Source organism: Coenobita brevimanus, chromosome 93 (genome assembly GCF_032717465.1).
Source record: "Coenobita brevimanus isolate Jiangsu-jjx chromosome 93, ASM3271746v2, whole genome shotgun sequence".
NCBI lineage: Eukaryota > Metazoa > Arthropoda > Malacostraca > Decapoda > Coenobitidae > Coenobita > Coenobita brevimanus.
In genome coordinates this window covers 30,370,684-30,384,895 of record NC_137046.1, presented here as the reverse complement: position 1 = coordinate 30,384,895, position 14,212 = coordinate 30,370,684, and the positions used below count along the sequence as shown (strand labels likewise).

The window sequence follows — 14,212 nt, the reverse complement described above, 5'->3', positions numbered from 1 at the left end:
AGAGTAAATGTAGAGAAGAGTAAAGTGTTGGTTATTGAGAGAGAAGGTGACTCCCAGTGTGATGTCACAGTGAATGGAGAGAGACTGGAATTGTTGAGAGAGTTCAAATACTTGGGTACAGTGATAGAAAAGAGAGGAAAATGTTCAAAAGAAGTTGAAAGTAGAGTGACACAAAGAAGAAAAGTAGCTGGTGCAATGAAGGCCTTGATAAGAAACAGAGGCTTGAGTGTTGCAGCTGCATGAGGCTTACGTGAGGGAGTGTTAGTGCCAGCTTTAACATATGGATGTGAGACTATGGTGTGGCATGAAAATGAAAAGTCAAGAGTAGGAGCAGTGGAGATGGGACTGCTGAGGAATGTATGTGGAGTACAGAGGGTGGATAGGATACGAAGTAATGTGATCCGTGAAAGGTGTGGAGTGAGGAAGTCTGTGGACACCAGAATCGAAGAGAGTGTCTTGAGATGGTATGGTCATGTGGAAAGAGTGGATAACAATAGAGAGGTGAAAAAAGTATACCTGAGTGAATTTGAAGGATGGAGGAGGTGAGGTAGGCCAAGGAGAAGATGGAGAGATATGGTGGAGGAGTGTTTGAGGAAGAGAGGTTTGGAAGTCGGTGAGGCTAGGGAACTGACAGATTGAGCTGGCTGGATGAATGTTGTGAGGAGAAGTGCATGATCAGGGATTTTGGCACCCCTTGTGAGCATGGCAGCGTCTGGATTGACTCAATTGGATACGTTTGTATGAAGTTGCAGAATGTGGTGAATGTTTTTGGCGTTATCCAGTAGAGCCAGGATTCTGGGGGCTTGAATGATGAGTGAATGGAAGTGTGGCCTATTTGGATTGGGCAAGTTTGTGCTGTCTTGTACATGTCTACCCCTCATCCTGCCCTTGGGTGGGAAAGGAGGTCCGGATGATGATGATGATGATGATGATGATGATATTATACCATTTTAATTATTGTAGTGAATGTATAATACAGTGCAGTACTGCAGTGTTAGTGAAAACAGTTTAAAAACAGTTGGTGTGATTCGGACTAATGTCTGATATATCGGAAAAAATCCTGGTTAGCAGGAGGAAGTCCAGATGTCGCTTTTATCGGAATTCCACTTTTTTCGGAATGGCTTGGGCCCCAATTAGTCCGTTATAGTGAGGTCCTACTGTACTGTCTTAACCCATATACATATGTAAGGGTTGATTTCTTACTGATGGGTTACAATGGGGAGTGTGATGTAGTATTAGCAAATGGGGTTAAATGGGTGTGATGGTGCTACCACTCTCCCACTGTCCAAACTTCAACTCAGAAATGACCCAGTTTGTGTGTGTGTGGGGGGGGGGATGCTAAGATAGTGTCTCATGTGTCTGCACTTATACCATCAAAAAGAAAACTTTTCTGCTCTTTGTAGTGTGACACTGTATGACTCATGAATCTGGAATTCAGAATTACCAGCATTACCAACTGAACACAAGTTCAGTGTTGTAGATTGCTTCAAAAATTTAAACCAATGGGTGTAGAAAATATTTTTGTCTAGGGTACATTACCTTGTACAATCACACCTCGCTGTACAAGGTGAAAACCCATCGTATAGCAATTTGTTGTATGGTAAGGTTGATATAACATGGGTTCAGTGGGGATAGGGAGAGGGCCTATGACCACATAACCTAAAATCTTAAAAAAGATTAAACTTTTAGGCATGCCCTAGGTGCCCTCAGTGGCACCACACTTTCCACTAGTGGTAGCATCCTTGCCAGACATGATTTCCATGTCACAAGTTTCAGCATTTCACACAAAATAGCTATCTTTTCACTTAATATTGCACACTGTACTGTTTGTTATGCACTTGAACAGTTATTTGGTGATACCATTGGTGTTTCAATGACTTTTCAGACATGATCTGGAGTGAAAGGGAGACGATCACAGGAAATATAAATATTGGGCACTTATCCTGGCTCAAACAGCTGACTGGGAGGCACCATGTATGCATGAGAGATGATTTCCAAGTCACGAGCTTCAGTATTTCACACTAAAACGTTATCACTTCACTTACTGTCACACATTGCAAAGTTTGTTTTGCACCTGCACTGATATTTGGTGATAGCAGTGGTGTTTCAGTGGCCTTTCACACATGAAATGGAATGAAAGGTAGTTGATCACAGTGAATGTAAACACTGGTTAGCCATCTTGGCTCAAACATCTGACTGTCAGTTTGCATGGGAGGCACCACTTATCGACAGGATTGTTGTATGCAACCACCAGAATTGTCATTCTAGTGAATTTGTAATAATTTCACCTTCATCGTAGCAAAACTGGCAGTAACTTTTAGTTCATTGTTTTAGTGATTAAGCACATGGCAAACAATCGTATAGCAGGCCTGACTGTACCGGTATTTATTAATTGTTCTGTTAAAATTGTAATGTATTTAGTTATATGCAACCTCATTGCAAACTGAGGAGTACCATTACAGTGAGTTGTGATTTTGCAGGCAAATTTTTGTAATCACAAGCATGAACTGAACAATTAGAGTTCATGTAATACATGTTATGGAAGCATTCGGATAATGTAGGTATCCTAATAATATTGTATCAGATGGACGAAATGGTGCTTGAACTGGAATCTGAGCGTGACCTGAGGCGCACCGTTGTACACGTTGATATGGACATGTTCTATGCTGCCGTTGAGATGCGGGATGATCCTTCTCTTAGGTGGGTTACAGTTTCATTTGCCTCAACCTTGTAGGTGTTGTATGCACACTAATATGGGTAATGTCATGATCCGGCTTAGAGAAAGTAGTGAGCTGTAGCATAATTCCAGAATGCCAAATATGTAATTTTCTAATGCCAAAAGTCTCATTGTTCTATCTGTTCAAAGTTCTTATCTGTTCACATCAATAATTATGCTTTATGTTTTGCTCCTTTGGTTATTGTAGCACCCAGAAAAGCGGCTTTCAGCTGTTGTGATGGTATTTACTATGGGTAAGGGGACAATCTTCATATAGTCATAAAGTGAAGAAGAGATTTGCATGAAATCTTCTGTGCTTAGTAGAATAATATGGAGGTCACTGATGTTCCTTCACAGACTGAGTCTTTGCTGTCACCCTTGGGCATCATAGAAGTAGATCACAGACATTTTGTATATTATTCATTATTTGCAGACTGGGTTGCAGCCCTTTGATGCCTAGATAGCCAACATAGTTAATCAACCTTTAGTCCATGTACCTCCATTCTGTTGACTGTGTCTGTTTTGTTCATTAGAGCTCCCTCAAAAGGATAACATGTCTATCTTAAGTCTGGATCCTGTCTGCTGTAAAGTTTGCTGGCCTAAGATGAGTAATCTTCAGTAATGTAAAACATACACATCACAGACCGAGGAAATGGATCCAGTCTTTGGTCTTATTTTCAAACACAGGTCCCTAATCTTGGTTGGTGCTCACCATCTGTCATACCTTATGCTGCTACCTCAAGGACCTTCCCAAAATGGAATCAGGTAATCTGTGTTCTTTGCCATAAGCAGTTTATAACCATCATTTGGCTGGTGACCACATTGTATTGCTGAACTTGAGTTTGAGACTGTGTTTATTATGGACTTCTAGGGGAGACTTGGAACCACTCCATGTATACTGTATTGTGCAGTTCATCTGACTAATTCCTACCCTATATTCAGATCATAAGAAATGAATTCAGCCAACTGGCTGCTATACCACCCTTGTTCCTCTGTGTTATATATAATATTATATATATATATATATATATATATATATATATATATATATATATATATATGTGTATATATATATATATATATATATATATATATATATATATATATATATATATATATATATATATATATATATATATATATATACAGTACTCGTCAAAATTATTCAGCGTTGTCTGCCGGGCACGCAATACGTATGGCCAAAAAAGAATCACCCATTTTTGGGGGTAAAAATTGAGCCACAAGTTTGCGCTGCGAGCATGACGTTACGGTAGCCTGAGGCCTTCCGACGTGCTGGTTGGTTCCTGCCTCAGTCGCCCATGGGCTGCCTGAGAGAGAGGAACTCCACCGAGTGTCCCTCTCAAATTGCGCGATTTTTTACCGAGTGTCCCGCAGTGTTTTGGGGTTCACCACTTTGTTATGGCACCTACCCGTGAACTATCGAGTGAAATCATATCCCAGATCATTGCTCTAAAGGAGGCAGGCCACCAGACAAAGGAAATTAGTGACTTGGTTGGTGTGGCACGATCGACAGTGCGTCATTGGTGTGCGCGGTTTCGGTTGGAAAACAGTGGTGAAGTTCCCACAAAGAAACCGAGGTCTGGTAGGCCTAGGAAAACTTCCCCAAGGTCTGTTAATGTTTTAAAACGTGCAGTGGAGTTTAATCCTTGTGTGAGTGCAAGGAAAATTAAGGAGAGCAACCCGGAAGTGTTTGGTGAGGTGTCTGTGAGAACAGTGTCTCGTAGGGTGCATGAGCTTGGTTACACAAGTCATAGGCCTGTGAAAAAGCCTCTTCTCACCAAGAGCCAGAGAATTTGTAGGCTTGCCTTTGCTAATAAATATCTAAACTGGGATGAGGAGCAATGGTTGTCAGTGTTGTGGTCTGATGAGGCAACGTTTAGTGTTACCTGTAACAGAGGAGCACGTGTGTATCGATGCAAAGGTAGTGACCCACTTGACCCACGGTATGTAGAAAGCACAGTTAAACATCCTGATTCACTCATGGTGTGGGCTTGTTTCTCGGGTCAAGGTTTGGGGAAGCTTGTTGTGCTTTCCAAGAATGTTAGAGTGAATCAGGATGTTTACCTGGAGCTTCTGTGTGATCATTTACCAGACTCATTCGAGCTAACAGGTGCATGAGCGTTTCAGCAGGACGGTGCACCTGCTCACAAGGTCAAATCGGTCACCAATTGGCTTCGTGACTGCGAGGTATCATTCATGACAGACTGGCCAGGAAATAGCCCAGACCTCAACCTGATTGAAAACCTCTGGTACCTCGTAAAGAAGAGTCTCCAAGGGAAGGACGTTAGCTCTCTGCCTAAGCTGGAAGCTGCCATTCGTGACTCCTGGGACAAAATACCCCTCCAGCACCTCAGGAGCCTCGCCCTTTCACTTCCAAGACATCTCAGGTCTGTGAAGAAACGTAAAGGCTACCCTACGAAGCACTAAAGGTAAATAAAATGCATTATTTATATGTTTTTTCAATGTTGAAAGGTTTGTTTCTTAGGAGGGACGCAGGGCGCTCAATAATTCTGACGAGCACTGTATATATATATATATATATATATATATATACACAGGTAACTCGCACGGAACACGATCTCACGGAACGCGCTCGCAATTATACACGGTAAGAGCTGGGATACATATAAGACAGTGTAAGATTAAAAAACCATTATGAAAACTACAAATTAACGCAGGAGAGGCCTTTGAAAGATCAAATCCTCGAACGTCACCGCAGCGCGCGGTTTGTTTTGATTACGTGACGATCTAGGCGGGAACTTATTCAGTGAGTGAGACATTCCCGAGTACAGTAGCACAGTATTTGTAAGTTAAATATTTAGAGTACTGTACTGTTCTGGTAAGTTTATGTGCAACTTAAAGTACTATTAAATAACGTTAAAGCAAGAAATAAAGTCTCATAACCAGTTTACCTGATAGGCGTCAGAATATTGCCTTTTTTATTTGTTCGTTTTTTCCACAGTACTGTACAGTATTTGTAAGTTAAATATTTACTGTTCTCGTATGTACTGTACTTGTAAGCACTTAAATAAAGTTAAATAATTAAATAAAGCCTTGTAACCAGTTAACCCGAATTATATGATTACCCATGATCGGCGTCAGAATATTGAATCCCGGAAAGAAAGTATCAGGAAAAAAAGTAACAGTAAAAAACGTAAGGGAAAGAGCTAATCTAACCTAACCTAACCTATAATCTAACCTAACCTAACCTGACCTAATCTAGGAAAAGTTGTTACTTTTTGACTGTTACTTTTTTTCCTGATACTTTCTTTCCGATTCCCCGGAATATTGCCTTTTTTGTTTGTTCGTTAAACTCTTACTGTACTGCTTTTCTACAGTACTGTATTTGTAAGTTAAATATTTACTGTTCTGGTATGTACTTGTAAGCAATTAAAGCATTAAATAAAGCCTTGTAACCAGTTAACCTGATTTATATGATTACCCATGATCGGCATCGGAATATTGCCATTTTTGTTTGTTCGTTAAAGACTTATAATAAGAGAAAAATACAGTACATTTTTGTCTTGGTATCTTTACCTATTTGCTCAGGTTTGCTGTAATGGTTTGGATCATTTGATACAATGCAACTTGTAGAAAACTGTGAAAACTTTCGGGAAGTGAACGAAAATCTGGGACATGAGACTGACCTTGACTTCACCCTCTCATGTATCATCTGTCAGTTCACCACCTGCTATCGTGATGAGTGGATGTACAATTTTTTCGCTCGTGGCCATGCCTAACCACACATAGTTACACCCATGATCACGACCCAGACAGAAAATACAACCTTTTTCCTCCCTTGCAAAACACAAACAACCTCCCTGTTTACGAGACAGCAATATATATTGCGAAAATAACAAGGTAAAATGATAAAGATGAACGTAAAATGATAGAGAAAGATGAACATGTTTTGACGGAAGAAGTACGTTTTCCCTGTCTGTAAACGTATTTATTTCTGCTTTGTATCTGTATTCATAATAATTAGACTTATTGTTAGTTCTGAAACTGCAATACGATTCTATTTTTAGCCATTCTCGTGGTGTGGGAGCTGGAAGTTGTGACACAACTTCCTTATTGCTAATCGGACTGACCCTCCACTTTATTCTCCCGTGGCAGAGTATAGCCTTGGAGGACGTGCAGTTTTCTCATTTAGGACTGAAAATTCAACTCTTTCGCTCCCTTTTCCAAGTATGGGCAGAACGATAACGTAAAAAATAACTCGAAACTACCATAAACATATATCAAAAAGGTGAAAATGTATTCATAACATTTTTTTTTTTTTTCCAGCCATTCCTAACAGATTATGTACTGAAATCCTTCGATATCACAGTACTGCATTTCTAAGTTAAATATGTACTGTTCTGGTATGTACTTGTAAGTTAAAGCACTGGTACCAGTTAACCTGATTTATATGATTACCTATGATCGGCGTTGGAATGTTTCCTTGTGTTTACGTACAGTATTTGTGTGTTGAAGTTTTGCTCTGGAGTAATGTATTTGTGAGTTATAACATTAAATAAACCTTCTAACCACTTAAAGTGCTTTCTCGTGATTACCAGTGACAGATAACAGCAAAACAACACATTTGGGGGGTCTAGGGAGCAAAATACGGAGTAGTTTAAATATACGCGATTTCGCACAAAACACGGCACGGTAGGAACGAAACCCACATGTTCCGTGCGAGTTACCTGTATATATATATATCTATATATATCTATACATATACAGTACCCTTGCGTCCAGCACGGTAATATTGTCATGCATGGGTCATGTGTTGGACCAAAAACGTGTTGGACTAACAATAGAGCTTATGGGGAAAAATGAATTATGTCAGCAACCCTAGGAAAAGTCACCCTAAATACCTACCATATACCTATACATATATTGGTACTATTGTAATTATAATAAATGGTACTGTACTGTGAATGATAACTAACCTTTTAGGATAGTGTTGGTGGGCTTGCTGGGAATGGAAGTTGGTATCCAAGGCTGTAGGTAGTCCTACTGGGTCCCCGGAGGATGGCTGCTGGCATCACTAGCGGGTAATGGCTGTTGCTCCTCCTCAACCTCCCTCATAAATCCTTCGAAATCACACTCAGAATCACTATCTTCGTCCACAGCCATGGAAGGTCCTGCTTCTGCCTGTCCTAGCACTGTAATCCTCGGCAAAGTGCATGCTTCTCACACTGTTGCCAGAGCCCCGTCTCGTGACTGTGGAAAGTGATCGCTGTCGCTGACTCGGTAGAGAATAAGGAGAAGCAACTTTGTTTATAAACTGGTACATACGCCGATGAGAAGGGTTTCAAAACGATGGATATTTATTCCAAAATATTAATATGTATTCAGTGTCAGGCTAAATGTTCAATGCTGTAGTACAATACATTCTCTGTCGAGTCGCCTGGGTTTTGGTCACACTGTTTTGCCCGTCGTATCCTCGGCAGGAATCCATCCAGATGAATTCCAAATGCCCGTGGTATCGTCGGCAATTTTACCACATTACCGTTCCGATTTACCATCGTATCCTCGGCAAACCTGGTATGAAGTGCCGTGTGATAGCCTTCGGCTGCCAGGATCTTGTCTTGGTTTTTTATTATGGTCCTCACGTTGGCTTCATTCATGTTGTAGGCCTTGGCAATGTCAACTTTCCTCTCCCCTTTCTTTTTCCTCTCGATGCTTTCTAGCTTGGTGGCCTGAGGGAGGTGCCAACGCTTCTTGGGGTTCTCAGAAGGCTTCCTAGGCATCGTGAGCAGGGTAAAATGCAGTAACAGGGGCAGAAAATGCAGCAAGAAAAAGCACCTTCCAATGCAATTTATGCGACTGAGTGGCGCTGTGGCGGGAGAAATTTAAACAAAACATCACGTGACAGCAGAAGCGTCTTTAATTGGGCTGCATCACGATCACGTCACGATAGCGGGGGCGGGGGGGGGGAAGGCTACTTGATCAGAAGTTTTCATTGGCTATCATCATCATGGGAATGTCCAGTATGACTGTGTTGGACCGGGGGTGATCGTGCTAGAGGTGAACTCTGCGGATTTCGCCCACTTCTCGGAGCTCTGTGTGTGTTATGCTAATACACTCCTGTTGCAGTAATTAAATCGTATTAAATAATACTAATTATTTGTTCTCCATGCTGGACGTGAATCGTGCTGGACTAACGCGTGTTGGACGCGAGGGTACTGTATATATATATATATATATATATATATATATACTGTATATACACTCACTCAAATTGACTTTGGACCTACACACACAATTGCTATGGGAGAGTTGTCTGTCTTTGCTTTGTGTTTCCACCTCTACCAAGTGAATTTTTTGGGCAAGAAGTAACTGACAACTCCTCTGGTGTTGGTGGGAGCTGGTGAAACACTCAGCACGTCAGTGCTTACCCAGAAGCAAGAGTGGGAGTATGTGTTCCCGTCGCTCTGAGCTTACACCTCCCTCTTTTTTCATATGCATTACTGTTTGCTCTGTTATTTTCCTAGAGTCGAGTTGTCATGTTTGGAAAGTACTGCTCAAGGGATGAGAGGGTCCGTATCACTGCATGGAGGCAGGATAATGACCTTATTAAGACGATTTGTGAACGTTCTGGACGCTCAAAGTTAACCATCATGAAGATTCTTGCTGCAGCGCGCCGCCTGCCACCTGATGTCGTACCAGAGCACAAGCATGGCGGTGGAAAGTAGAGGACGGCTTCCAGAGGTACAGAAACGCTTCTGAAGGGGGAAGTAGTAAAGAATCCTCGACTGACAGCAGCAGAATTGAAGAGAATGCATCCCCAGTTGTTACAAGATGTCTCAATTCGAACTATCCAACACCGCTTGCAGAAGGAGCTGGGTTTGCCAAGCCGCACCGCACCCAAGAAACTGCTTCTCACTGAGTGCATGAAGAAGCAGCGCATTCAGTTTGCCAAGAAATATGCACACTGGACATCGGATGAGTGGAGAAAAGTTATGTTTTCTGATGAAAGCACATTTCATGTGTTTCAGGTGCGTTCTGCCAAGGTTCGTTGCCCTGCCTCCCGTAGTCAATATGACTGTGCTTACACAGTACCAGCTGTTAAGCACCCACAATCAGTAATGGTATGGGGGTGTTCCTCAGGTGAAATGGGAAGGGGAGGCCTCTGCTTTCTTCCTAAGAACTTGATGATGAATGGTGGCCTGTACATTCAAGTTCTGAAAGATCATGTGAAACATAAATTAATTGCAAATAAGTCAGTAATTGTCATGGTTGGAAAAGAATTATATCGCATATATCTCCACTACATACAGGAAAAATAAGAGTCACAACTGGCATGAGGGTTATCGACTTGTGAAATAAAGTAGCGAGTTTTACGTTATTCCGGCTTACTTCGCTGATTCTCTAAAGATGCTATTTTCATAAACTTTCTCAACAGTACACAGCAGAGACTAATCACTCAGGTGTGCTGACTTGTTGATACTGTTGGCCTCTGAGAAAGTGTCCTTACCCCTGACAGCCGATAATTAATACTAATAAAGACAGATTCTTGCTGGTGCCAACTCATGGCTGCCACAAACAGATTTATGAATTAATATGAAAGGACTGGCTTAACTACCAGTTGTGATTGATATAGGAAGTTTGTGCAAACTGGGAGTAGCAAACTAAAGTAAGTACAGTATGGAGAAATGAAACACAATTCATACATTTAATCAGGCCCAAAGAAAAGAACTAATTTTTAATAATTACAAACAAAATAAATTCTTACGTTAGAAGATAACTTAAACAAGTAATCACTCACTCACATCAGACAACTAGTTAATACTTTTCAGCCTAGAAAACACAGAAAGAAACACTCTTCAGCCTGGAAAACACTGTGGAGAAAATAGAGTCATGGCTGCAAAGAGACTGGGTGGCACTGCTACTTAGGCCCCTGCAGTGCACACTGCTGGTGTCCACTGTTGCTGATCACCAATTCTGTGGTGAGATGCAGGAGTCGTAGAACTGCTAGAGACTGGGTGATAAGCTGCAAGATGGGGTCATCACTGCTCAGCACTGTTCTTGAGATCCTCTTCCCGTGGCAGCACTACACCAACTGACTAATGTTCTCATGCCAGCCACAAAGCAATACAGTACATGATCACTGGAAGTAGGCGTGGCTTAGCTTAACGGCTAAAGAGGCAGGGCAGAGGAACGATGAATACACAGAAGTATCTCTCAGTAATGTGCCAAGGGCGTGCATAAAAAGAATCACTAGTGAAACAATAATGAACATTTTGAGAACAATCCCGATTGGAGCACTGTCGGGACGGTTAGCTGAGTGAATTTTTCTGGGTTTTTCATGAATGCATCTTGTATTCCCATAATAATACAATGTCATGAATTTGTATAAAAGAACAATTTGGCGAATTCATGACGAGCCTCAAGTGATATTCCCTCAAGCCTGCAATCTGCAGCTGGGTGCAGGCTTGGAGGGAACTCTCTGTATGCACACATGAGAATAGTTGGAACAAGCTCCTCAAAGGTGAAGAGGCCATTGCTGACTTTACCGGCTCAGAACTCAGGACTTTGTTTGGCGTATGGAAGCAGCAGGAGAACAGATAACTGAGAATGCGATCCACCCAGAGGTACATGAGGGAGACCCCAAGTACCAGACTCTGTCCAGTAGGGATATGGTGGAGTTGGTGACTGCACGGAGCACCAAGCATGAAGAGGAGGACAATGATGACGAATTGGCAGAAATCCTGAGGTTCCAGCAGGTTTGCGATGCAGTGAATGTCCTCGACTACTGCGAGCATCCTGATTGGCAGTCCATCTTTGTCGATGCCATGGCCTCAGGTGGAGTCAAAACAGTGAGAATGTGATGAAGCTGCAGTCGAGAAGGATCCCCAGGCAGTCCTCCACTACGTCCTTTTTCCATCCCCTGACACCTACCACTCCATCGCCACAGCTCTCGGCCTCCTTACATCGTCCTCTGCTGCCCCAACCATCATCCTCTTCATACTGGCATCTGTCACCCAAGCCTTCTACTTCCTGACATTGGCGCTATTTACCCCAACCAGGCACCACCACGGTCACTTCTTCATCTCGACCAAGCACCTCGGCCATGGCGCCACCATCAGACCCACCGACTGTTTTGACTCCACCTGAGGTCTCATCTCAGTCAGAGGCCTCATTGGAGCTCCACCTGACTCCCTCTGCCAATGCATCTCCACTACCTACTCCAGCACCCTTGGCAGAGATCAAGCCTGAGGTGTTTAAGCTGGAGTAATCTTTGGGGGAGACATTTGCCACTAGACCACATGGGATTATGTGTACTGTATATACAGTACAGTAAATTAATGCACAGTTTGCAATGCTACCCTCCATCAATTCCAACACTTGTTGAGTACATACAGTAGTACGCTCAGTACAGTACAGTACTGTATTACTGTTCTATATCATTACTGTATTGTTTTTAAATGCTTAGTTTTCATCTTTTACTCATGATAAAGTTATTAGGATAGAGGGTCGAGACGGATAGAATTACAACATCCTGTTCTAAGCCGACTGTTGTGCCAGATATGGAATATCTGGCATTTCACATTATTCAGTGTAGGGTTTGGCTGAATTACAACTGATAAATGAGAGTTTACTGTTTTACTAGAGTCTCCTATTAGAGATCAGCAGTCACAATGGGGAGAGGGCAATTTTAGGCCTGGTTGGAGTAAAAAGGGTAGGAAACACATGTATTATACACTGTACCTGTTTAGTTGGATGTACACTGCCACTTTTTTTGTAAGCTGTACACTGAGTTAACTCATTCATCCTGAGGTGCTGGATGAAGGAAGGAAGAATGAAGAAGTAGCACCAAGCCAACATATGACTACTTATATGTCACTATAGGCTGTAGGAGTAGAGGGAAAATAAAGGCTGGAAGGAACACAGAAATATCAAGGAGAGGTAGAACAGAGAAGCTGAAGAAGACAGTAAAGAGAGAAAGAGTGGAAACAAAATGGCCTGTTTTAGTTGCCTCTTGTAACAGACAGGGATTCTGGGGAAATATTCTTTCCCTCCTTCACCTGGGGGTAGGTAGCATCAATCTTCTTAGTCAGCCTCTACAGAGCCTCAGGATCCAGCATTACAGCCTCCAGGAGTTGCCAGGGGATCGGGTCCTGGAGGCAGTACTGCTGGCTCCTGAGGCTATGTGAAGGCTGGCTGAAGAGATTGATGCCACGGATCTGCACAGTGGAGATCTTTAAGTCTGCACAGAACCTCTTGGCAACAGGAGAGGGCACAAGCTTGACCACAACCTTCTCTTACTCCCTCCCCCCCTCCCCTGCTCTGCAACACCCAATGCATATCTTACACAACATTAACGTTCTTCAAATAAACATAGTTGGTATAAACACCAAAAAACAACAACTCACACAATTCATCAAACAACAAAACATACACATTGCCATCTTACAAGAAACAAAACTACGCATAACACAAAAACACATACACTTTATAATTTCACCACCATCAGACATGACCAGGCGAACGGTGATGGCAGTGGACTCATCACCCTGGTACACTAATCCATCATCTTTACAGATACTAGTGCACACACAAAACCACTTCTCCCCTCACATGACACCACAACAGAAATACAATCAATTTAATCTGTGGATTGCGCAATTACCTTTTTTTATGGCACCCCTTGGTGTGCAAAGAGAGAAGTTTTTTTTTTTTTTTACTTGAAGATAAACATCCAGGCATCAGCTGGTAAAAAAAAAAAAAAAAAAATCTCTCTTTCCATCTTTGTGTAGGGCGATGCGCAAGTTTATGCAGGGGAGTAGTGAAAAAAAAAAAAATGTTTTTGTTTATTAGAAATTTGAAGATAAACATCCAGGGCATCATCTGGTGAAAAGAAAAAAAATCACTTTCTCTCCGTCATTGGTAGCGCCATACGTAAGTTTGCATAGGGGTGGAGTAGTTAGTGGTGATGCACGGCAGGCACAGCCTGAATTGTGTATTGCAACACGACGCTACCCAAACTGAGCTGTGGCTTGCAATCCATGGGTTAAATACACACTGGTAACATATCATACATAACAGTCGTCAACACATACATTCCCCTCCCTCTCAATCATCCCCCACAGTACCACACAATTACAGTAACCCCTCCAATATCCGGATCAATAGAGCCATCGGTTTCGTCCGGATATTGGGCCCCAGCTTATGGACTTGTACTTATGGACCCTAACTCAGAGAAACACCTATACAACTCCCTCCGGACATGCATAGCACCTATTTAACACCCAAATCACACCAATAAGGCACATAAATGACTGAAATGAATGCAAAAGAAACATAAAATGTGGGTTTAGAAGTATGTTCATACATTAATAAACATTCTGGTACTTATGGACTCTAACCGAACCTAACTCTGAAAAACACATTCCTACTGCACATGCATGAGGTAAGTATAGTATGGAAAAAAGTACAGTATGACACATTCTGGTAAGTATAGTATGGAAAAAAGTACAATAT

The 14,212-nt window shown here is 42.0% G+C and overlaps 1 protein-coding gene across 1 annotated transcript in view; it reads left to right on the top strand.

Annotated features, from left to right (window-relative positions):
* Nucleotides 1-14,212, top strand: part of LOC145412392 (DNA polymerase kappa-like) — an 80,856-nt gene that overhangs the window by 37,365 nt on the left and 29,279 nt on the right. Inside the window, exon 3 of the mRNA XM_080282281.1 lies at nucleotides 2,585-2,700. Within this exon, the coding sequence (XP_080138407.1) occupies nucleotides 2,585-2,700 (116 nt within the window). The remainder of the gene's footprint in view (nucleotides 1-2,584; nucleotides 2,701-14,212) is intronic.